The sequence below is a fragment of the Dipteris shenzhenensis genome, chromosome 11, assembly GCF_047967505.1.
Source record: "Dipteris shenzhenensis isolate YYH24624 ecotype China chromosome 11, Dip_SZ_1.0, whole genome shotgun sequence".
Taxonomy (NCBI): domain Eukaryota; kingdom Viridiplantae; phylum Streptophyta; class Polypodiopsida; order Gleicheniales; family Dipteridaceae; genus Dipteris; species Dipteris shenzhenensis.
In genome coordinates, this window is record NC_141606.1 from 690,732 (window position 1) to 712,625 (window position 21,894).

The window sequence follows — 21,894 nt, forward strand, 5'->3', positions numbered from 1 at the left end:
CCTGAAATGAGCAGAGGCGAGGCTAAAGAGAAGGCAGAAACACGAGTTAAGGTGTGGGGGGGGGAGAGGAGAACAAGAGCGAAGGTAGGGGGGAGCCGAGAAGATGAGGTAGGGCGGGCAGTGGGGAGCGAGCAGGGAGAAGCTCTCTACTGGAGGAGAGTTCAATGAGTTCTACAGACAACATGGCATAAAGGATAGCTGCATGTAGATATACTACTCATCAAATAGAATTGTAAAAAGAAAGAACAAAGTCATGCAAAGTCAGCTTGATGTATGCTGGATAAGAAGAATGGTCCTCATTCTTATTGTGCTTCTACATGTGAAACTATAGTCTATCTCATGAATAGAGGTCGAACAATCATCTTGCATAATATGACACTAGAAAAATCTTTCACATGTGTAAATACTTCTATCAATTTCACGTTCCAAATGAATCTGTAACAAGTTGGATATGAAATCCACCAAATTTGTCTTCATAGGCTATAGTAAAGAATCAAAGGCATTTCAGCTCTTTGATTTAGTCAAAAGAAAACTTCATTTCTAGAGATGTTGTTATTGATGGGTAAGCATCATATTTTGACGAGTTTCAATAGCACCATCCATGACTCTAACTATTTAGATAATTACCTTTGGTAAATTTCCAGCTCACTCAAAAAGTGTTTAATAATATCATGATGACATAGAGCAAAGGCCAAAAACGGTTCCTCGATACAGTTGATACAACAATCAAAATGGTCATTAGTGATATACGAGAGCTCCTTAATTGATACAAGAAGATCTTCTCTTGATTGTACGGAACCAAAGCTTGGACCTACAAAAAGAAAATTTTCATGAGAGAGAGAGAGAGAGAGAGAGCAAATCAATTGATTGACTAGCCAACTAAGCTACATAATAAGGTCAATTAATTTAATCAATCTAAGTAATTGATTAATTATATTTACCCAAACTAGAACAATTAACCAGTTGCAGTGGCTTGAACCTTAGCAGTACACGTACTTAGCAAATGAAAGGGCCTAGGCCCTTAGTCTTAGTCTTACCTTTGCTGGCCATATCTTTAGAACAACATATAAATCTGCATAGGACAATGTGGCCTTTGTAATTCCTTACAACAATAGCCAATTTAGTAAGGTCATTATAAGGACTTTGTAGCTTTTCAGAAGCACCATAAACTTCCGGTAGTAGAATTCAAAGTTAAAAGAGGCAAAAGCCTTGGGTAGATTGGCCAAAGTAATGAAACTAGAAGAACCGACATTATTCAAAAAGCTAGTGCAAGTTCCAGAATGGCAACAAGCAATGGATGAAGAGTACGATGCTCTTATCAAGATTCAAACACAGACTTGGATAGATTTACTTGAAGAGAAAATGCATGTATTTTGCAAATGGGTTTACAAAGTCAAGCTCAACTCAGACGGAGCAACTGGGAAGTACAAAACCACATTAGCTACCAAGAGATATATCCAAGAATATGCGACAAATTTTGAAGAGACCTTTGCATCAGTTGCAAAGAGGACAGCAGTCAAGAATGGGGACTACCCTTGCTTTACACTTTAATTCTATGCATCAGATGGATATGAAAAATGATTTCCTTTGGATACCTAGAAGAGAATATCAAAATGATAAAACCTGCACGGTATGTTCTCAATGGAATGGAAAAGAAAGTCGGCAAGCTGAAGAAATCACTTTATTCTTGGAAACAAGCACCATGTGCATGGAAGGCAAGAATTCACAATCACTATCGGGAGTGCAATATGGATTTGTGTGAGCTCTTAGAAAGAAAGAAAGAAAGAAATTTTATTAGAGTCTTCGGAAGACCGATGGGTCTATGAGACTGAAAGAAAACCTGATACAAATCACAGTAAGGGTGGAGCTACTAAACGAGCATCATCACCCGTGCTGAAAACCTGATACAAATCACAATAAGGGTGGAGCTACTAAACGAGCATCATCACCGGTGCTGAATCCTAAGTCTAATCATACATAATCAAAATACATCTGAGTGTGACAATGAAAAGAAAAAAGACTGGAGCGGAGCGGAATCCTCCGTATGTCATGTCGCCCTGGCTGGTGCATAGCCGGTGATGGGACGCTAGCGTCCGTCAAGGGGTGCCGTGCGTCTCGGTCTCCTGGACGAGGCTCGACGCAAGACCAGAGCCACCGTGACTCCCGTGGGACGTCTTTTGGGTCTAAACAATGACGGGAGGTCCCCCAGAGTCATCTATGTGTCCCCTCGATGTCTCGTGTGTCGTGCTGCAATCGTCGGGTCGGGGTCTCTGTCATGCTTGCGGCTAGAGAGTAGACGATCAATGTCACTCGATGGGAAGAACTCTATGATCCTGCTCTGAGAGGTGTCTGATGATGTGGCCAAGCCCCGTCGCCTGAGTAAGTACTCTCTGTGTCGGACCCCCTCGTGAATGAAGGCCGCGAGGCATCTGTGATTTGGGTAGGCGAGGAATCTGAAAAGGAGCCCGGAGCCGTCTCTGAAGAGACAGTGGTAGCAACCTTGGATCTCGTAGTACACTGGGCACCTGGAAATAAAATGCTCCTCCGACTCAACCTCCTGACAGTTGCACAATATGCATATGCGTCGCTCCCTGGGGATCCCCTCTACTCTGCCGCTCTCTGTGCGGAGATGGTGTGATGATACCTGAAACTGTCCGATGGAGATCCGTAGTGAGTGAGGCATATGAAGCTCAATGTACCCCGGTGGTGTGATGAATCCCTCCTCCGAAATATGAAGAAAGTAATCTCTGTAGAAACTCAGCTTTAGTGGAAGCTTCGACTCCAACCAAGTCCTAAAGGTGTGTAGCTGGAGAAGATTATCTCAAATGACTTGGTTGGTGCCGGCAAGTGAGCAACCGGTCCCTCCGGAAGCCCCCATGAAAGTCTCAAGCTCATCGATGTAGAGGCTAAACAGGGTTGGTGATAAGGGACAACCCTGTTTGACCCCTATGGTACTCAAGATCTCATCTGTCCAGCCTGCGCCTATCCAAACTCGGCCTGAGACTCTCTCATAAAGTGCCATGACTACCCAGATGATCTCCTGATCAAATCCCAGTGTCTGTAGGCGTGTGATGAGACGAGCTCGAGGTACTGTGTCAAAGGCTTTGCGGAAATCTACAAAGCAGAAATATACCCTCTCCTTCCGTGATCTGGCCTCCTCAATGACACTCCTGAGTGTGAGTATGTGATCCATAGTCCCATGGTCTCGCCTGAAACGAGCCTGACCCTCTGCTCTGAGCCTTCTCATCTCTGCGAGCAGGCTGACCGATGCATTTAATACAGCTGCATAGATCTTGGACATCACATGTCCAATCATGATAGTCATGTAGTTACTCGGGTCCATGGGATCCCCTGCCTTGTGGATGGGGTGATGGTGTTGAGTGTCCAAGTGCGGGGGAAGCCAAGGCAAACAGCGTCATTGAATAGCTTTGCTAGGATCGGGGCTAACATGTCGATCCCATATGCGATAAACTCTGTGCATAGCCCTCGTGATCCTTAGCTCGGCCATTGTGCAGTTTCAATGCCGCGTCCTTGACTCCCTCTCTGGTGAACAATGTGCAAGTGGTGGGGCGAGGAGTGTGTATGAGATCTGGAGTGGTGGGCTGGTGTGGGACATCATAAAGATGGTGTGCATACGTGTGCTAGACTCTCATGTCGGTGAGGGGTGATGGAGACCTACACTCAAGGAATCTCTACCAAAAATCCTTAAAGTTGTTGTTGTACAAGATGTTCAGCAGCTCCTCCTCATTTCGACGAAGAAATGCCTGCTTCTTCCGACGTACGAGACGTCGGTACTTGCGTACTGTGTTTGGTGTGTTCGGGAGGTGACATCTGGTTTCAAGTCAGAGTTAGATAGGATTTAGTTCAGTATTGATTGTTCTTTTCTAAAAGGAGCCTTTGCAAAAGTCATTAGATCCAACAGCTTGCTATAGGCTATCCAATAAAATGAGTGATGATAGCAAGAAAAGTGTCAGAAATGATGTTTGTATAGTAGAGATTCGAACTACTTTCCAATTTTAATTAGCACAAACATACTAATTCTTATGGCGTGCTCATATTTCAGGAAAGCTTACACAAACATGCTTCTGCATATGAAGCTAGCAATGTCGAGGCTTGTTGTGACAAAGAAAAACAAAAGCAGGACCAAAACGCCTCAAGGGATGAAACTTCAAAAGAAACAGAAGACCTAAAAACCTTTTCTGAAAAGGAATCTCTCCTACATAACTGGGGTTTGGTTTCTGCAATCTCACTCTACTGTATCTGGAGTCTGCACGATATGGCCTACACTGAGGTGTAATACTTTTGTCTACACTGAGGTGTAATTTGACTTTTGTCCTTCTGATTTTGAATATTCTATCAGGAAGTGAATGGAAAGGAAACTAATGACTATCCTGTGTTTAGATATTCTCTCTTTGGGCAGTAAGCCCTGGGACATATGGAGGGCTTGATTTCACAACTTCTGATGTTGGCATTGTTCTTGCTGTTTGCGGTAAGAGAATACCATTCACCAGATATACAAGTAATTCTCCTTGTATGTCTAGAAATTCTTTTGCAATTTAATAGTAATTCTCTGGTATGTCCAGAAGAAATTCTTTTGCAGTTTAATCGTGTAATTGCATATAATTTGGCTTTCTAGGTGCCGCATTGCTCTTATTCCAGCTTCTCCTTTATTCAAGGGTTCAGAAAACGTTGGGGCCTATCCAAACAGCACGGGTTTCAGCAGTAGAGATACTTCCTTATCCTAAATTCTTTCCAATTTTTTGGAATAAAGAACGTCGTGCTTGTTTGAAGTCTGAACTGTTAACAGCACACCACAAAATTTTGTTGCATGCAGCATAACACCTACTGTACCTTTTTAAGGATCAAGGATCCAACAGCTCGTATGTGTGTTTTAGATGTAATGATCACAAGAATGCTGTGTGTTGGGGTAGGCTCATGGATTTTGATCCTATAATAATAGAAATGTACAATGCAGTAAATATTTTTCAGGAAGTTGTAACTGAGATAGTTGTGACAAGAGGATGGATTTGGGTTTTGAAAATAACAGGGGAAGTATATTTGATTATCGAGTTTTGTATTGAGAAGCTTCACATGCCTGAGTAACCCTCAGCCACACTGGTTAGCGCCCTTTGCAGACTTTTCCCTAAGGACTGGGTGATCACTTATGTCTATTAACAGAAAGATTGTGTGTTGGATGAAGATGCAGTAGGACTAGACTTCATCTTCTTACAGAACACATAGCTGCAGATACACTGTCAGATCGGGCTTGAATATCATCTCCTTTGAAGCTTCCTCCATGACAGGAATAATCACTTCCTTTGCAAGAGGCTTCCGGGGAGACTTTGGTCAATGAGGTGGCCATACATGCAGTTGCATATTGTCTAGAGTTCGTAGTTTTTTTTCTTTTGCTAAACAAGAAACACCTTGGCTGCACGCTATTGCATAAGTCTAAAAAAAGATGGTCAAAGCAATATACGGAAGTGTGAAAGCAAAGAAATGATGAGAGGAAACCACAGCTATGCTTGAAAAATCAAACTAGGAAAGAGGAATGCCAAATTAGCCATGTAAGACAGTGCTGACATGATCTTGTGAGGAAAAATCATCAATCCTAGGCTGCTCTGGAGTCAGCCTGACAACCGTCTCAAATTCCATGTAAAGTCTGGATAAAATCAGTGCAAATAGATGTTTGGTCTGCCCATCTAGCATCCAAAGGTCATCCAAAGGTAACGAGCCTTCAAGATGTGCCATGCGACAAGGTTTGTAATCATCTTGCAGACTATATCCTGATGTTGTAATGGGAAAAGCTCATAGATGAAGAATATCATCTAAAGAGTTAAATGGGATATACATATTGACTTATAACCTCTCATATCTACAAGATTATGCTCTGAAAATGGCAACATTACTTGTGAATTTCAATAAAGATTCACTATATTAGGAATTAATTTTGTTAAATAGAGTGTGGCCACATAAGACCCAATCCCTTCTACAAAGAGTTGATAACGAATTTTATGGTCTAAGGAAAGATCCAAACAACAAACTTTTATTGATTCTTTGAAATAATATTTAGTGTGTGAAATAAATTCATTAGTACTTTAAATAAGGCCATTGTTATCTTGGCCACTGGATTTTTTGTTGACAAATTTAGTCCTATTTTGTATAAGATTCTTGATGTTGATGATCATAGTAGTGGTAAAAGACTGTCTTAACTCACACACATTCAAACTTTATTTGTTCAATCAAAATTGAACGAAGAGTTATAAGGATAAAGAGTGGTTTTATTGACAAGAAGATTAAGGTCACCCTTGATTAAAATATTCTTTCTTTGTCATTGAAATTATTGTGTTTTCCAATGGCGGTTTCATTGACATACTCTTAGATTTCTCTTGAAAGCAGTTACCTTATTGTATGTCTCTGTTCTCTAAGTATGTTTTGCTTTATCTACTTAAAAGACCGATATGCATGAAAAACATCTTGAAGATGAAGACATTATATTTCCTAGTAATGTTAAAATATCTCATCCTAGAAGTATTACATATGACATCTAATGGACTACCATATATATATATATATATATTTGCAAGAAAATTACTTCATTAAGTATGAATGAAAACCGCGAGAGCAAGCTCAAATGCGGGAGTACATCATGCAATGCATGAGGAAAAAAAACAGCTCAAAATGAGCTAATAAAGAACCAAGGTGGAGGCTGAAAATGCCATCTCAACCCTGAAGGAGACTCAGAGAAGAAAGGAGATCCTCTCCAAACTCTGAAAAGTTTAACTCTCCTGGCAATGGCTTCTCTGGAGGATCCCTGCATGCTTGCCCAAATGGCCATCAGAGTGTGTACTGTGTCGGTTCAAATACTGGGCGTAGTCTGGGAAGGGTGAACCTGGATACCCTCCATCGCCTCTGTACACCTGGCTCTCCAAATATGCCAAGCTGCAATGCTAGCCAAAATCTCCCAAGATGTGTCTACTGAGGCATGAGCAGCTCTGAAAGGAGTGAAGGGAACATCCTTGAGGGAACAAGACTCCATTGAGTGTCGCTATACAATGAAAGCTGGATTTGGATCATGTCCCTCGAAAAACACCTGTGCGCTAGTAAGAGATAACCAAGCCATTGAACCCTAGGTCATATAAAAAAGGTGCTGTATGAAAGATGCTGAAAATCCTAGCAACACCTTTCCAGATCGTCCTTGCCTGTTTGCACTCCCAAAGGCAATGCTGCACTGACTCAACTGCCATGTGACAATGAGGAAAAGTAGGGTCAGCCCCGAACCTGGATCTCCAGAGGTTCACTGCAATCCCTCCATGAATAGAAAGCCAAAAGAAAAGAGTGATCTTTCTATTCCTGAGGGATTTCCAGAGCCTACGCCAAAAGTTCTTCAGCACACCTGCATAAATCTGAAAACTATCCCAATGTGGCGCTCTGGAGGGCCTCCAACCTCTACTGCTGAGCTGAAATCTTCGAGCATTTCTAATTGTGTAGCGAAAGAAGGGGAAGCTCTTCTCTTGGTGTTCCTCATCAATCCATTCCCACTCCCTTGGGTCCCACTGCAAGAACCTAACAGGGGAACCACCATACAGCCAGAGTCTCCAAGACCCTAGCGCAAGGAGAATAGGATCAGGGTCAAGATACCACTGTGAGTCCCTACCCCACTTCATGAATCCTGCAATCCTGACAGGCTGAAATGCAACCTCCAAAAGCATATCATCAGAAGATCTGATAAGTCTGCCTTCGGATTGAGCGCATCAAAGACAAGGGTATCCTCATGTGCATCATGCAATGCAATGATCTATAACGGAATGCCCGTCCCTGAAAATGCTCCCTACTAAGTGGACTCTGTAAGCGGCATGTCATCTGTGTCAATCCACTTGGGCGGAATGGATGCCTGTATCTGCTGTATCTTGAGTGCACTCCCTTTGAGGTGGCCAATTGCTACAAGTCTTTGATCCTCTGGAAGTCTCATAAAGGCTTGCCAAGCGCCTACAGTAGAGGCAGGTCCGCTCTCCCATCTAGACCATTGCATATAATGTGACACTCCAAGTGGCCTGCCAAGATCATCCAAAATCAAGTCATTCCATATGACTGGCTCCCTGTGAATTTCTTCATGAGAGTTGGGTGGAACTCTGTGAAGTGTGTTTCTGAAGTAGCCCCAAGCTTTCAGAATAACAGCCATGAGAGGGGAAGGGGGAGATTTGAGATGGGTTGAAGTTAAGATCCATCTGCTGCTGTCCAACCAATCTCCCCCATGAGAAGGGGCACAAGATTGAGTGTTGCGTGAGAAAAAATCATTTCAGGGCTCCTGTCGAGGCATCAATCCACGTACTACAAACTTGCAGAGTAAGGCCATACACTGCAAGTTCGGGTCAATAATATTGAGGCCTCATTCTTCTATGGGGAGAATGAGGGTCTTCCAAGCCACCCTGACTACAACATCTAAGGTGCCATCTAAACCACTCCATAGGAAGATCCTGATAGGTCTCATGAGCTGAGTGATACAACCTCTAGATCTACATCAACATGAACAGACAAACCAGGTAGTGGCCAATAAGACCTAGTTCACAACCACAACTCTGGGTGCAAGGTCAAGTCTGGCTGAACTCTAAAAGATGAGTTTTCTCCTGATACTCTCCAACACGGGAGTGAACTGCTGTGCCAGAGAGATGCCCATCCCAATCTGGCATCCCAGATACGTGACGGAGACTCCCCTCTGAATCCAAGTGAACCTTATGTCAATTTTCTTTTGGAGTTTCCTCCTGATACTCTCCAACACGGGAGCGAACTGCTGTGCTAGAGAGATGCCCATCCCAATCTGGCATCCCAGATACTTGATGGAGACTCCCCTCTGAATCCAAGTGAACCCTATGTCAATCCCCCAAACTGGAGTGTCCTCATCACTGATCCAAAAACGATTGGATTTGTTCCAATTTATGTGTGCACTTGCCGCAATGCAAAACAAATCCAATGCCGTCCTGAAGAATTCAGTGTCTGTGGAGTGGTATCCAAGAAAACAGCCGTATCATCTGCCAACTCACTGTCTAAGAGCTCACCCTCTTGCCTCAGAGGAAGCCTGAGCCCTACAATCCCAGCTTGAGCTCTAATGTAATAGCTCATAGCCTTAGCCACAAAAAGGAATAAAAAGGAGGCTAAGGGGCATACCTGATAGACCGATCTCGTAATCTCAAACCTGTCCCCCCTGACTCAACCAATAAGAACTTGGCTATGGGCTGATTTGTAGAGGTCTGACATCCCTTTGATCCATGTGTCTGAGAATCCAAAACGAGTAAGTGTACGGTTAAGGAAGCCCCAATTTACCCTGTCATAAGCTTTCTCAAAGTCTAAGAGTAGAATGGCTAGCCTGTGGCCATTATGCATGGCCCAATCCGAAGCCTCCCAAAATGAGAAGATGTTATCAAAGATGCTCTTGCCATGCATAAAACTTGACTGCATATCATGAATAAGATCTGGTAGAAAGGGCTGCAGACGAAGGCTGATAACTTTAGCTAGGATTTTATACAAGGTACCCAGCAAGGTAATCGGTCTCCACGGAGACAGTAAATTCCTACAACCCTCTTTCAGAATCATATGAATTGGGCCTTCTGTAAGTGAGTCTGGCATCTCACTCGAGTCCCATACACCCTGTAGGGCTGAGGTAATATGATCCCCAATCTGCTCCCAAAAAGTAATAAAAAATAAGGGGGTAAGTCCATCTGAACTAGGACACTTGCCCTTGTGAAGGGCAGAGAGAGCAGTCCTGAACTCTAGGTTGGTGAAGGGTGCATTAATTAAAATAATCATATCCCCTGTCACCAACCCCGGTAACCACTCTAGCATCATCGGTGGCCTGAGTGTCAGGATCTGCTGTAAGAAGGGAGGTCTAGAAATCGGTGGCAACTTGCAAGACGGCATTTGGATGTGTTTGAAGAAATCCACCTGAGTCAACAAGCTTTGAGACGCTCTCCCTACTATGTCTGGGGCCAAGAGTAGAGAACTGCTTGTTGACCCTACCTCCCGTTTGAGTCCAAAATGACTCTCTGGCATGAAAGGAATACTTTGTTCTCTGATCTAAGAGTAACTGCTGCTGCGCCCTTGCTGCAGCAAGGCGCTCCTGAATCCAAGCATCTATAGGCCTCTTCTGCTCGTCCCTCTGGAGGGCAGCCAACTGCTAGCGGATGCCTATCTTACACCTGAGGATCTCACCTCTTTTGATACGAGCAACTGAAAGATAAAAGTCACTAATATCAGAGAGGGCTGCACCTAAGTTTGAAAGAGAAAGCTGCCCATCCTGCAAATGGATATCCAGGTCCTCAACACTGTCTTTGTAAGGCCCTCCTCTGCATAAAAGACATCTGGAATCCTAACACTGTTAGAGCGGCGCCTCACATGGGGATCTGAGATCATCAAAACCACTAGAAAATGATCCGAAGTGGACACCCCAGCTGCAATGCAAATAGTACCACCTTTGTCATCATCCACATAAAATCTGTCAATCCGTGCATGTATATGCATCTGCAATCTTCTATTCGACCAAGAAAACATGAGAGAATGTGGCTGAGTGTGAAAAGCATTATCGTGCCAAGCATCCTTGCCACTGTACTGAAAAAGGAAGGCATCCCATGCTGCTCTCTCTAGGGAGTGAATGCCACCTTCTCTACCACCCCTTTTGTCTGAGGGCATTTCAACCATGTTGATTCGCCCCCTATAATCCAAGCATCTGCAATATGTGACCAAGAGAGCAGTTCCTTCCACAAAAGAACACGGTCCCCTCTAGAATTTAGTGCATGCAGGTTTAAAAGACCAACCTTATGCCCACCGATCAAAAGTAACATACAATGAGCTCTGGAAGGGACTATGATCCCGTGTCCAATCACCAAGGGGAGTATAGAAGAAGAAACAGAAATGCAAGTACCTCCCCTGGTGCCCAAGGCGGGTGACCAAAAAGTATGGCCTGAAAGAAGCTTACCCGACTTGGCACAATCCTTGACATCCAATTTCTGTTCCTGAATCATCAGAATGTCCATGGGACCCCCAGTAACACCTGGATGAAGTTAGATGGCTATGGTGGCGGTGAGGTACACCTCCGAGGCCTTGAACGTTCCAACTGATAATCCTCATCTGCGAGAGGAGGAGGCCGGATGGAATATCCTACCCGATTTGGTTGTGGAGAAAGCGCTCTCCTGCGAAAAGTTCCTCCTATCAAGAGGAGGGAAGTCAACTGGGGATAGTACACCCACACCTGTTGAGGGGAAAACTCTATCCATAGATGTCTGAAAGATGTGCTTCCCGAGCGTAGAGGGTACAAACTCCTCCTCTGTCTCAAACTCAGCCAAGTTTGCCAGAATTGAAAATGAATTCCTGCGAAGTACCTCGGGCGCAGGAGTGCGAAGGAGCCCTGCGGAAGGAGGAGTGGAACCAATAACCCCCTTACCTCGGTCAGGTGTAGCTAGACGTGTAAAAGAAGAAGGAGGTTGTCGCTGCGTGTCCTTTGCATGAATCTTCATGACCTCAGCCACGACTTTGGCATTGTTTTCAAGTAAGGCGCGGGTCTTTGGAGAAAGGTTCTCCCTAGGTGAGCGCTTCTGTACATGAATAGGGGCAGGAGTAGTCTCATCTGCACATGGAACCAGGACAGGAATGTCTCCTGCCTGAAGAGACGGGTCCGCGGCTCCATTAGTGGTAGCCTGAGGTACTGGCTCCCCAACTCTGACAGGCACCCAATGGTGGACAACCGAAGCAAGACGTGATGGCTGTGCTGTTTGTGCTGTAGAAGTACCAGGATGAGAGGCTAATGGTCCTGGCTGTGAAGCCGAAGGTCTACCAGTGCGTGAGGCGGTAGGAACTGACCGTGATGAAGGTCCTGGTCGGGTGAAGCTATGAGGTGCAACTATGGATCTTTTTGGTCTTTTCTTTTTCCTTGGGTAATCTTTGGCAAAGTGTCCAAGGGTCTTGCAAATCCTACATTGATCTTGTCTCCGTGCAATCTCGATTCTCTATTTGAAGGAGCCATCTGGACGTTGAAGTATAATGTGGTCATCCGAGATGTTAGGGTCAGAAACAATGACCGTAACACGCGGTACCCCATTGGACCTGATTGCCTCTGCTACTGAAGTAGGCATGTCAGGGAGAGGGGGGATCTCAGTAACCACTCCAAAGGCGGCTCCAACGGAATGTAGCAGTCGATGATACACTTGAGGAAGGCCTGGAAATGTGATGAAGAGTGACGTCGTCCGGTTGTCCTTCTGGACAGGATCAAAACCCCGAAGAACAAGGGGTCCAAAAAATCCTTTTGGAGCCCAGTGCTAACGGGCTAGCCTACAGCACTGTACGTGCTACCTCCGAGGAGTCAAAAACAATATGGAAGAAACCTCGCCCAAGCAGACAAACATCTGTGAAGTGCCCTGTGAGGTCTCTAGGTAGAGTGGCGAGCATCCAGTCCTTGGCTTGAAACTTGGAAGGGTGGGACCCATGGATGTGAGCGAAGAGCGATGTCGAGCTCTCCTGCTCAGTATCTTTTTTGAGCTGCTGCAAATCGTCTTTTGAGAAAGTGGTGGTTTTCGCGGCCGGTGGAAGCGGGCGAGGATTGGCTGAAGGTTGGGCCATCTTCAATCAAGGTGTGAAGGCCGACTTGAACACAAAAAACTCCATGCGACCAACAGTGCTGCTAGGAAGGGCTAGGAAGAGGAGGAAGAGGAAAGAAAGAGAAGAAGTAGGGGGGGGGCTGAGGAAGGGTAGAGTGAGGGCTAAGGGAGAAGAGGATATCAGGGACGGAGAGGGAGAGGGTGAGGGCTAAGGGGAGAAGGGGCAGCAGGTGGAGAGGGAGAGGGTGAAGGGGGCAGCAAGAGGGAGAAGGTGAGGGCAGGAGAGGAGAGGGTGTAAGTAAGGAAGGGCGAGGAGGGAAGGGGGAGGAGAGTGTAGGCGGAGAGGGAGAGAGGGATAGGGAGGAGAGGGTAGGGCGGAGAGGCTAGGGGAGTGAGGGCGGAGAAGAGAGGGCAGGCGGGGAGGGGGCCGTATGGCTGTATGGCAAGGAGGGCAGCAAGGGAGCGGGGTAGAGAGGAGAGGCCAGCAGCAAGGTAGAGAGGAGAGGGCGGCAAGGCTGAGAGGAGCTACGGGAGGGAGAGGGGAGCGTAGAGGGGAGAGGGAGGGAGCGCAGAGGGGAGACGGAGGGAGCACAGAGGGGAGAGAGAGGGAGGGCCGTACAGTCGTACGGCTAAGGAGAGGGGGAGCAGCAGCAAGGTCGGGCAGGAGGAGTAGATGAACTCGGATTCCATATGATTCAAATGAGCATTGTTGTATGTTGTTTGACCTAGTATACCATGCAAATCATTCGTGTCCTTGGGCCGCTCCATGGAGGCCATATCTAGTCGAAGAGCACACTCTCTCTTGAAGGATTTTGTCTGTGCTACAGCTCATGAGCCTGGAATCTACACTACTCTATTGTTCATTGGCCTCACCCAACTTGCTGGAAGATGCACTATATTGACCATAATTGTGCTATGGCCTACTGGACGTCCTCCTCCTCTAGAAAAACGCATGTGGAATCCTTGCCCCTTTCTCGGATTGCTCCGTGGATTTTCCAAAATGTAACACAATAGGAGAATGGTTTGACATTGTCATGCTTGCCTGTATACCTATAGACTCTCCCCTAAGCATGGCCCGATCACTGATGCATCCAATCTGTCTAGGAGCCCTTCATGTTGGTGTTGGCTAAAGGAGTACAAGAGGCTTCCTTGCATCCTAGTAAGAGTCTCAACCATGGATGGATTAAACGAAGTGCTCCCATGTATCTCGCTTAGAGGGAGGCATTGTGAAGAAGTCAGTCTCCCTAGGCGTGTCCACAGACTCGAAATTGTTGAAGTATCGTCCAACAATCCAAGGGTCCGTATCAAGTGAACATTTTGTATGTTGTTGCCAAAGGGTGTTGTTTGGTGTTGGCAGGCAAGTGTATAAACATTCAAGCACAAGCATGCAAACATTTTGAGCAGTTAGTGAGGTCTTATTAATGGAAGGATCAAATATGGTGCATATGCACAATTTCGTTCTATAAGATAATGAGACGGTGATACCATAAACAACACTAAGGATGTGGGCATACGAAGATATTTGGGGATGGTCTACAAATTCACATGGAGTCTTGATTTATTTTCAAGGCACAAAAATAATATTTGCAACCCTTATGTATAGACATGTTGAACTTTGTGCCAGTAGCTTATGTTGATAGTAGAGATTGTAGCATATTTGGTGTGGGTAAGGTGTAGTACAATGCCAGCTAGTTCCATGTTTGATTACAAAATGTGAGAGATATGCCTAAGGGTTCACAAATGTATTATAGGGGTAGAAAATCCAAAAGTAGGCTAAAGGGCAAATAAATCCTACTTAGGGCTCAAATATGGCAACTACCCTTGAATTTTTTTAATGGATACCTTTCCTAGACTCCCATTATGTCTGCAAGAGGCCTCATGGGCCTATGAGACAAAGTAGCAACACCAAAAAAATGTCTCACTACATCTGGATATCCAGAGAGTCTGTGGAGCTCATAAAGTAGCTCATCCTCAATTCTTATACATAACTAAATTCTAGTACTATCATGCAGTGGCCTCAATAACACCAGTTTAAGACTGAGTTTTTTGAAATCTCGAATCAGAGCTTGCCCATCCTGATAAAACAGTCCATTTGCCTTCTTTACGTGCTTCGTTCACTTTATTGAGCTCGGTATGTCTTTGTTTAAGCTGAGTCGGAGTGAGCTCTTCAGATACCCAAATTATTGTACCCTTCAGCTTGTGTGTATGTCTGAGAATATTAACTCTTGCTGCCCTCTCATTGAAGTAAACATGTGCTTGTGTTCCCTTTTGAATAATACTACTTATGGCGTTTCATCCAATTCAATCTGTGGTATTTCTTTCTTAATCCATATGATATTTTCCTCTCTGAATCCCTCCTCATCTCCAAGGCATCCATCCTGCATCCCCCCGATGCTGAATATCCTCTTGTTGTGTACTCTGTTTTCCTGCTCTTTGACTTCAGTTTAAGGTCAACTTTGTTAACTTTATTGCTAACACTTGCAGCCATCTTCTGCTTGATTGAGCTCACCTGAGTAGTGATCATTTCCTTTACTGTGGATACCAGCTGAGGTGCTGGTGGAGATGAAGTACATTTGTGCAACACTTCTTGAATACTTTCCTGCTTTCCTTTCCTTCCATATCATTGTTTTTCCTTTCTAGAGATGCAATTCTAAGCTTGAGCTCACCAATTTCCTGCAAATAATAAATATGCTCTTGCGGGTCTATCATGCTCACCATTTTCTTGTGCTGCAGAAAATGTCTTTGCATATGGAGAGGATGTCTTTAAGAAGAGGGGGGGAGAGGGGGGGGGGGGGGCGTGATGAAGCTGCAATATTCAGAGTATAAGGACTTGCTTGGGTCGTGGTAAACGTCTTCACCTTAGGAAACTCCATAGTTCAAGTCTGAGATACCCCTCTGCTGAGACTAACCCCCAAGCTGGGTGGGGATTCATCCTAGCTTAGAGTGATCCGAGTGTGCCCTTGGCTTGTTGCTGCGACTTGTTGTGACTTGGACCTGCTGTATCCTAGCCACCTAGGGCTTGCTGCGTGACCCAGGGCCTTGAGCTTGCTGTACACGGTTCAAGGCATTCCTTTGCACTGTGCTGTGTCTGCTACTGTAGAAGTCAGTGCTAAGGGAGAGAGAGAGAGAGAGAGAGAGTTTCTCCCTACTCACTGCTAGCTGCTACCCCCCCCTTCCCTCGCTTCATCCCCCCCTTTTTCCATCTATCCTCCCCCTGCCCTTCTTCTCTCCTCTCCCTCACCTTCAGTGCGGCACCCCTCAGCTGCATTTTTTCCACCCGTGTGCATGTGCGGGTCTTCGGCGGCTATCTGCCCGATGGTGGATCACCGACAGGGCCTCAGCCCCCCCCTTGGGTCGATGTGGAGCAGCTGGCAGCAGCCGCTTGGGTCGCGGCTGCCCGAGGGCAACCTGTGCGTACCCCGGGCCAACTCAGAGGCAGTGGCTCTATTTGGGAGCTGTGTTCGAGACCCCCAGGTTGCCTCATTGGTGGCGACTCCTTCAAGCAGGGCAGATCTCTCTCTTTTGACTGGCTACCGTGGCAGCTGATTCCTTTCTAGCAGCCATTGGTGGCGGTTGGCTTCACCATAGGCCCCTTCCTTGGGAGAGCCTGCTGTAAAAGGTGCCTTTGTTCCATCTTGTATTGCTCTTGTGGAGGTGTTCATGGAGCTTCAAGGCATTTTCTTTTCGGCTGTTTTCCTTGCTGCTGCACGCTCACCATTGGGAACCAGCTGCAGCTAGCCTTCCCTTCACACCCTCCATCCCTGCAGACTTTGATATGGCAGCAATTTGCCAATGGAGGAGGAGAAACTGAAGGGGGTGGGGTAGTGAAATCAGGTGAAATGGCCAAGGTTGTCATTTTTTGGAGTTTGTGGCAACTGTTTTCAGAGGGCCAGTGCCTTGTACCCTTGCTGTGAGCTCTCTCTTTCATTGGTCCCTTTCAGCCAGCCTTCGGAGGTCTTTTAGAGAGGGCCTCAATCCTCTTAGCCCCCCTTTCTTCCCTTTTTCCTTTCCTTCTTGCAGCAAAACGATTGCATTTATTCTTCTGAAGAACGAATCTTGGTGGTCGCCGTTGGTCTAGCTAGAGGGGCTCACATGGTAGCACCCTCGACTCCCCAAGCCATGAACGTTCTTCTCCCTTCAGAAGACAAACACTAGGTGAAATTCAGTCACTTCAAGATAGAGTAGTGGTGGGTAGGATAGTTGGCCTCAAGCCAACAAGGAGCTAGGTGCGTGGGATATAGGCAAGCTTAGTATTGGATGGTGACCATACTTAGGAGGCTACTATCTATGGGGGAGGGGATCCACTTGAGCTCCCCTGGCACTACCCGATCACTTGTGGAGTGGAGCCCTCTCGTCATTGGCCCACATCTTTCTATCTCACCCCTTGGTATCATAGGTTCACAGTTGAAGACATGGACTTGACACACCATGTGCCTCGCTTCCTAGTAACTCTTCGAATCCTGGGTCTCTTGCAGGAATATAGACCCATTGGAGGAGCCTTTGGCACGTTGGTGGAGTTGCACCTTAGACGGCAGCAAAACAATGGTAGCAGATGACGGAGTCCCTCGCTGATAGTTGAGTGCCCAGAGACCTTTCCAGAGGATATCTTTCTCGAGACCTTGGATGGCGATGACTTCAGTAGCACATTGAGATCTCGGGTCTGCCATGCCCAGTGTTTACGGTGCACGCAGATGGGGCACTTGGCTTGTGGCTGCAGGAGGGGTCTTGGCAGCCCCACAGCTGCACCAAGAGCAGAGGGTTTCTCGCCTAGAGAGGGCGCAGCGTGGATCAGGACAGTGGATGGAGTTCCAAACATCCTGGGTAGAGGCTTCTGGAGGGGCCTAGACTAAGGTGAAGCCGAAAAAGCCTAGTAAGCAGGCTTTAAAGAACCGTAGGCAACGTTTCAAACTCCGCGAGTGTGCGAGGGTAGAGTAGGAGGCACCTCCCTAGTCTCAAGGAAGCAGTTAGAGGATGCCTTAGCAGACTGGCCCTGCACCTCGGAGGATGAGACTTTCTTTGACGTTCAGACAAATCCACCGGGCGGCAGGGGAACATAGCACTCTTGAGCCAACTTATAGCAGGATCCTCGAGGTCCCTCAGCCTCGGCATCCGTTGCTTTTAGTTGTTTCCTTCCCTGCCTTCGTGCCGATCGTTCCCTCTCCCCCCTCGGCTATTCCGCCTCCTCCCCCCCTTTTTCATCTCCTCCTCCTCCCCCCCAATTGCAATTACTCTCACTACCCACGCCCCCCGGTTAGTTCTCCACCTCTTTCTTCTTCTCCACCTCCTCCTGTGGCTGCAACATAGACAGCTTCTTCCTCCTCCTCTCCCGCCCCCCTCCCCTTCCCCCTCTCCTCGTGCCCCTGAGCCAAAGCCCTCGAGCAAGGGCATATTAGAGCCATAGTGACCTAGACCATAGTGAGCTAGAACGTGCACGGGCTCCACAATCGGGCGCTCCAGCAGCCTTGGTACCTGATCGTCTGCCAGGAATTGTAAAGAGTGGTAGTAGGACGGGAAGTGGACTTTGTTTTGATTCAGGAGCATATGTTTTTAGCAACAAATGCTGGTCGTCGAAACCGACGTTGGGACCCATATGCCAATAGTAGTGTCTCAGAGCATGAGCAGACAGCTAGAGATTCCTTTCTCAGATGAGGAGCTATTAGAGGCCCTCAAGTCCCTCTTCACACATAAGTGCCCCGAAGAGGATGGTTTCATACCAGATTTCTTTAGGTGCTTATGGGAGGACATTTGCACCCCTCTTCGACTAGCTTTTCTGGAGATCTTCGACGCGGGCATCGTATAATAGTCTCTGAGTCGAGGATGGATATGTTTGATCCCGAAAGGGGCGGATAGAATTGACTTACGGCGGTGGAGCCCGATCACGCTATTGAACATCGCGTACAAGAGCTTCGCCAAGGTCTTGAGTCTACGACTAAGGCCCCATCTTTTTTACATCATCCATGACACACAAACAGGGTTTGTTTAGGAACAAAGTATCCTAGACAATGTCTTCATCTTTTGGGAGGGACGCATGCTCAGACAACGGACACATATTGGATGGTCATAGTGGGATAGTGGTCCCACGAGGTCTTTCAAGACTTGGAGATAGCTCCCTCTGGACGAGGAGGATAGGGAGCAAGTACTCTCGCACCTGAGGAGGGCACGCACTTGCTTGGAAGACATAGATGGGCACAATGGGACAGAAGTCTTGCGAGGTTTTTCGAGACTTGGAGACAGCTCCCTCTGGACGAGGACGACATGGAGCAAGTACTCTTGCCTCAGGAGGGGGCGTGCACTCGCTTGACAAACATAGATGCAGGGATACCGAATTCTTGGTGGGAGGGATTGAGCACTACATGGACTCCACATCTTTGGTCTATGCAGTTCTCAAGGACTGGAGTGTCTCTCAGGGTGCAGTTCCTCTAGTAATCACAGGGATTCTACTGTCCAGGTACTACGGAGTGGGATTCTACTGGCCAGGTACCATGGAGTGGGGACGAGAGGCCTTTCGTACTGAGAGAGACTGCTGGGATGAGGAGGTTGTGCATGGGCCTGTTTGACATTAGATCAGGATAGTGGGACGTTTGGGCAAGGCCTAGACTATTTACTAGGATTCTGTCCCTTCATATCGGGAGGGAGCATGCTGGAGACTCTGGTTATAGGAGGGTCGATTGCTCTGAAACATACAGTGGGATCCTGGGGAGTACTTGGTTATGGCCTGCTTGAGTAGGCCACTCAGATAGAGTTGAGGAAGTGTCCTTTTTTTTCTACATGACCCATATAGGCCATTGCCTGCAAAGACGGAGGCAATAGCCTAGGACCCCTTGAGGGATAGACACTGGGTTGAGAAAGAGGTCCCCTGAGAGGCTATCTCTTGCTTCTGATCGCATCTTTGGACTAGCGTGAGACCATGGAAGATCTCTTACTTCTTCTAGATGGTAGCTCATGGAGGCTTGCCCATCAGCCCATGCTTAGAGTAGATGCGGTTCAATGGCAGTTGCCACTGTTGCACGGACAGAGTGACATAAACGATACCACACTATCTCTACGGATGCCCAGCAGCGCTTAGGATTTGGTCAACGGCTTTGTGTAGGAACAAGAATGGAGAAGAGTTGTGAACAAGGAGAACCAGAAGTGAACACAAGTGAACTCCAACTGAAATGTTCAACCAAATGAAGTACAAGTACTTGGTATATATAGTCCAAGTACTAGAGCACACAAAAACTCTAAAATAGACTAAGTCCTAGTCTATCCTACACCACCATATTATTGTATATATCTTTACAAATCCCCCCTCAAAGATATGGCTGAAATGCTCTGGAATGATCTCAAAAGCACATGCAGAACCTAAAGTACTATGGTTGCACAAATTCATCCACATGCGGATATAGCAGAAGACAATGTCATTTTACAACCCCCCTTTACATTGTTTGAATGTCTCGTATCCCCAAGCCATGTCGATGTCGTGTGGAGAGAGGGACTGGCAGGATTCTAGTGAAGATATTTGCCACATTATGCTCCGTGGAGCAATATGTGAGATCAATGAAGCCATCTGTGATACAATCCTGCACATAAGGATAGTGATTTTCTATATGTTTCATGCGAGCATGAAATACAGGATTGTTTCCAATAGCAATGCAACTCTGATTGTCATAGAAGATCAGAGTTGCATGATGCAAGTCATTTAGAAGCTTCCTTAACCACATACATTCCATGGTGGATGAATTTGCAGCTTTGTATTTTGCTTCACTGGAGGAGAGAGACATGCGGTCTTGCTTCTTACTTAGCCATGAGAGGCATGCTGAGCCCAATGAGAAGCAATAGCCGGAAGTGGACTTGTGATCATCGATGTCCCCTGACCAATCTGAGTCAGTGAAGCCATTCAGAGAAATATCACCATTTGGAACATAATGCAGCCCATAGGAAAGTGTACCCTATACATACCTGAGAACCCTCTTCGCTGCATTCCAATGCGTGACTGTGGGACCATGCATGAATTGGCTAAGAAGCCTTGTGGCATAGGCAATGTCTGCTGTATGGAGCATATGTAGATCAAACTGCCCACCAAGTGCGTGTATAATGTGCCATCAAACTTTTTAGCTGTATCATGCTTACTTGGCTTGATTCCCTTTTCCAATGGAGTGGCCACAGGCTTACAGTTCTCCATCTTAAATTTCTGCAACAACCCCTTCGAATATTTTGTCTGTGACATAAAATCCCCTCTTGGGTTTTGCCAAAATTCAATGCCAAGATAGTAGTGTAAGAGGCTCAAATTTGTCATATCAAAAGTCTGACACAAGACGGACTGCACTGCTGCAATTTGCTGCAAATTACTGCCAGTGAGTATGATTTCATAGACCTAAAGAACAAGCATGACCAAATCTGATTTTTATTGCAGAACATATAAATTTGGCTCTGTATGAGTGTTGACAAAGCCATGGGACAGCAAGAACTGATGTATCTTATGATACCATGCACGAGGCGCTTGCTTTAATGCATACAAGGTTTTCATGAGCTTGCATACCTTGTGCTCTTGTGCTTGAATAACAAAACCCTGCGGCTGATGCACATAGACCTCCTCCTTGAGATCCCCATTGAGGAAGGCGGTCTTGACATCCATCTGGTACACAGACCAACCATAAAACGCAGAAGAGAGATGACAGAGCGAATGGTAGTCATCTTGACTACCGAAGCAAAGGTCCCTCATAATCTATCCCCTCTTCATGTGCATACCCCTCGGCAACTAAATGGTCTTTGTACTTCTCAACTATACCATCTGCATGATACTTGATTTTGTAAGATCCATTTGGTGCCAACCACACTCTTGCCAATGCGCGCATCAACCAAGTCCCATGTAGCATTCTTTTGAATGGATCTCATCTCAGCTTCCATGGCTTTCTACCATGCTGGATTGCCCTAAGCATCCTCAAAGCGTTGAGGCTCAATTTCAGCTTCCATCACTTGGGTTATGAGAGAAAAATTCACTTGCTTCTTAGCATTCTGAGTGCTGGCCCTTGTTCTCCCCAATATAGGCTGATCTTCAGCATTTGCAAGTGTCAACCTAGCCCATCTAGGAATTGAATTCTCAGCTGTTCCGTTGGGAATACTATCCTTTGCATGGTGCTGATAATACCCAAATATTGGGCTGTCCCTCCCAATGAGGTGGCTTCAAATCTGAAATATTCGAGGGAAACGATCCCTCAACATGTGGCAACCCTGCTGGAGTCTGATAGGTGGAGGGAACATCAAGTGGAGAACCCAAATCAGTATCATCCTCAAACTGAATGATGTCCAGAGGCGTATCATAATATGGAGG

The 21,894-nt window shown here is 46.2% G+C and overlaps 1 protein-coding gene across 3 annotated transcripts in view; it reads left to right on the plus strand.

Moving 5' to 3' along the window:
* The window catches only part of LOC147896453 (protein ZINC INDUCED FACILITATOR-LIKE 1-like), a 172,232-nt gene that overhangs the window by 76,087 nt on the left and 74,251 nt on the right, over window positions 1–21,894 (plus strand). For all 3 annotated transcript variants that reach the window (XM_087382066.1, XM_087382067.1, XM_087382065.1), the window contains 3 exons: window positions 4,064–4,291; window positions 4,402–4,489; window positions 4,637–4,722. In XM_087382066.1, the coding sequence (XP_087238192.1) occupies window positions 4,064–4,291; window positions 4,402–4,489; window positions 4,637–4,722 (402 nt within the window). The remainder of the gene's footprint in view (window positions 1–4,063; window positions 4,292–4,401; window positions 4,490–4,636; window positions 4,723–21,894) is intronic.